This window comes from Bactrocera neohumeralis, unplaced genomic scaffold, assembly GCF_024586455.1.
Source record: "Bactrocera neohumeralis isolate Rockhampton unplaced genomic scaffold, APGP_CSIRO_Bneo_wtdbg2-racon-allhic-juicebox.fasta_v2 ctg7078, whole genome shotgun sequence".
NCBI classification, from domain to species: Eukaryota; Metazoa; Arthropoda; class Insecta; order Diptera; family Tephritidae; genus Bactrocera; species Bactrocera neohumeralis.
Genome location: NW_026093894.1, coordinates 1 through 3,808, shown reverse-complemented (window position 1 = coordinate 3,808; position 3,808 = coordinate 1). Strand labels below are relative to the sequence as shown.

General features: G+C 35.6%; 1 protein-coding gene across 1 annotated transcript; it reads right to left on the bottom strand.

The window, feature by feature from the left end:
- Positions 1–1,140: 1,140 nt before the first annotated feature.
- Positions 1,141–3,786, bottom strand: LOC126767492 (uncharacterized). The gene is made up of 2 exons (XM_050484982.1): positions 3,506–3,786; positions 1,141–3,325 (listed from the first exon to the last, which is right to left on the bottom strand). The coding sequence occupies exon 2, from the start codon at positions 3,314–3,316 to the stop codon at positions 1,568–1,570; it is 1,749 nt and encodes a 582-aa protein (XP_050340939.1). The 5' UTR covers positions 3,317–3,325; positions 3,506–3,786; the 3' UTR covers positions 1,141–1,567.
- Between the last annotated feature and the right edge of the window lie 22 nt (positions 3,787–3,808).

Here is a 3,808-nt window from a genome sequence, read left to right as displayed (position 1 = left end):
CAAAATGACCGACCACGCCGCCAAAAACCGCCCCCAAGCAACTCGTATATGTAGCGTTGTCGTCACTGCTTGATTAGTTTTTGTTGTATACAATTTTCAATTAATTTATTCGCAATTATTGCTCATTACTCATTACTCATTACTTGAATTCATATTAAATACAATTACAAATACATAATTTTATCCCAGACATTTGTGTGCGGCTCGCATGTCGATGACGTCTGACACGCGGTCAAACGCCTCACAAGTGTTGTTGCTGACATATGCGGTGACATGTGCATTTGTAAGCGTAGCGCGCGGTTGGCAAACAATCGTGAACGGCGGTGGAAATCGCAGCATTTTTTAGTATTTTGCTTTTGTTTTTTTTTTTTCTAAAAAGATATTAATGAATTATTATTTGTAGAATATTTTGACTTTTGTGCTTCAATTAATTGTTATTAATTTAGCTTTGTGGGTTTGCTGCATATCATACGCAAATTTCATTTGATTTTTCTATACGTTGCATGTGTTAATTTATTTATTCTAATTGTTAACACATCTGCAAGTAGAAAAAAGAAGAGAGAAATGCAAATAAAGTAAGTAAAGAGCGCATATTTGTTAGTTTGCAGTGCTAAAATACGCACATGAGTGTAAATGTTAAGTTTCATGCAAGTAAAGTTCAATTCTAAGCATTTATTCATACGTAAGTGTTAGTATTTTGCAAATTCATTAAGCAGAAAGTTTATACATGCAAAATTATTAGTAAACAATTTTTTTTAATTAATGGTAGTTGCTATATTTAGTTTTGATTTCTTTATTATTCGTGTTAGTATGTAGAAATATGTTTTAGCAATATAAAATTATATGAATCAAGCCACAAAGTGCACAAATTTTTATTATTAAACATTTTCGCACTCGCGGTTTTGCATTTCGGCATGTTTCAGAAATCTTTCTGACAACTACAGGGTGACTAATATTCCGATGCGGGTTTGTTCATAACAAGTAAGGAAGATAGGTTTATACACTTGTAACTTGCAAGAATCAATGCCGTCTTGTTAAGTTAACGAAAATCATTACCTGCAGCATAACATAATTTCGGATATTTTCGGCATTCTACTACACTTGTGGCCACGCAAACCTTACCACTATACTTTTGGGTATTGTGATATGGGTATAAGTTTTTCTACTATTACTTAAAATTTCATAAACTAATACTTACAAAAATTATGCAATACTATTCCTTGCTTCATTGCGCAATATATCTCAAAGGGATATTTCGGTATCTCAAGTACTTTGAAAGATAACTCAATTAAACTATAGATGGTCGAAAAAGCGACTTCGCCAAAATGTATGGGTAATGTGATATACTATGTCAGGTAAAGTGATATACTATATCACATTACCTATAAGCTTTCCTTAAAAAAACTAAAATAAGAACGAATTGATAAATAATACATTTATTAAAAACAAAAAAGCGACATTTTGTATTGTTGTAATATAATTCATTAAGAATAAAAAAAAACATGACTATTCAAGTATGTACATAGAAACAATCAAGGATTCAAAAAAATGTGTACCCTTTTTAATTTTAAAATGTTTGGCAGGACTCGCAAACAAATATTGCTTGACGCTTAGGGAGACATTTGCTATGTGCCCAAACTAAGTCGCATAGCAAACATGGTACCCAAGCAATACTTCCTTTATCCGTCTCAAAGTTTTTGTTGCAAAAAGCGCACGCAGTATCCTTACTAGGTGGTGTTTCCGCCCAACATTCCTCATCTGAACTGGGAAGATGCAAGCTTTTTTCCGACTCGCTCGAAGAAGTTTCCCTAGTTTTGGTTGCCCGTTGTGTTTTGGTTTTACGTGAATGCGGTATGTCTTTTACATTTCCTTTTTTCTTGCGCTTTTCAACATTTCTGATGCTTTCCTCCAAAAGCGCTTTATATGGTGATGTTGTTAACACTGTCGATTCTGATCGTTTGCCTCTGGAGCTGGTAGACAGTTTTAGCTTAGGTGGTGGGGATATCTGCCAAGGTGTGACGAAATTTTTCATCGCTGCCCTACTTGTGCTGGCCACTGGTTCTTCTAAAAATATATCTTCTATAGGTTGAGTATCTTTCAGCGGATTTTCTTGGCGTTGCTCCATAAAATCACTTTCCTGGAAAATATTTTTATCAAAGGGATAGATACCAGTGCATTTGAACCCATTAATTGCTATCTGTGCCGTTTGAACTTTCAGATAAGCCTTTGAAAACAGCTCAACTACATCAAATTGTGTCACCTTTCGGCCTTGCTCTCGCATAAATCGTCTTATTTCGTCATTGTAATATGTTTTAAGAGGACCCATAAATGCTTTATCTAAGGGTTGCATTTTGTGTGTACAATGAGGTGGCAATGATAAGATAATGACGCCATTTTGACGAGCCTTATCCAAAACATCAACATTTCGCGTATGACTGTAGTGGCCATCTAAAATAAGCAAGATTGGGTTCTCCTTTGATGGATTAGTGAATCCCAAAAAGTGATCAAACCACGCGGTAAATATTGGTATTTGTATCCATCCCGATATGTGACAAGCAGAATCGGAACCAGGGGGAGCATGTTTCATTAAAAGCGGAGAGGGATTTTTTCTTGGAAAAATGAAAAATGGTGGAACAAAGGCTCCTCCTGCGCTCATGCAGCTTATAACTGTTATGAGAGATCCTCTTTCTGCTGAAGTCATGCAACCAATTTGCCTTTTGCCTTTTGCTGCTAAAATTTTTGGCTGCTTACTTTGCACGATAGACACTCCTGTCTCATCAACATTCCATATTCTAGTTGCAGAAAATTTATGCTTCTCAAACTCCTGCTCCAATAAATTATAGAACTTGCTCACATTTTCCACATTGAATCCTTTGATTCTCTCGATTGAGGTACCTGTGGCAGAGCGTAAACTTATTTCCGTTTTATGTCTATTTAGAAAGCTACGCAACCAATCTTTTCCGGCGCATTCCCTGATTATGGAAAATGGGTTCTCAATATTATTTCGCTTTGCTAATTGAAATGCAAGCGAACGCACATCACTTCGAGTGAGCCCCCAAAACTTTGCCTCCATTTCTCTCAAATATCTTACCAGCTCTAATTCAACACCTCGGTTAAAAACCGGCCTACGTCCCAATGGAATAGCTAATATTTCGTCGATTGTTTTATCGCTGCGGGCAGCTCTTTGCAAGGTTGCAAATGGGACACCATACGTTTTCGATGCCAGAAGTATTCCCATCTTTTCGGCTCTTACAGCCTGTATGGCTTTTTTCATGTTTTCTGCATTCCACTTACGAATTTCCCCTTTCTTCGGCATTGCGAAAAACTATAATTTAAGAAGAGTATTACTTTTACCTACAAGATACGTTGTATGATATTATGTTTGTTTAATATGATATACTATATCACAATGGACAACATTGACTATATCACATTAGCCAAACTCGAGTTTGAAATAATAAAATATTTGTTTCACAAAAAAATATTTATTTGGGCTAAAAATTACCTGAATTACGGTTAATTATATTAACGAAAGATCAAGAAAAAATTACTAGAATTCTAAAATATGAATTAAACTCTGAATAATCCTTTGTCGAAACGCCCGTTGAAATAATGGTGACCGCACTACTATAAACTTTTTGGCACACTGAGAGCACACGAAGTGTTCAGTAGCACGCGCAGCTTTGCAGCAACAGTTTTTTACAGTTGCTTTTGTATTCTCGGAAAGATTCATGTCAAAACATGAATAGTTTACGAAATATACTGGCATATCACATTGCACACCCATATCACAATACCCCAACTTACT

Coding starts and splice junctions, on each gene's coding strand:
- LOC126767492 (XM_050484982.1), bottom strand. CDS start 3,316: ATGCCGAAGAAAGGGGAAATTCGTAAGTGGAATGCAGAAAACATGAAA.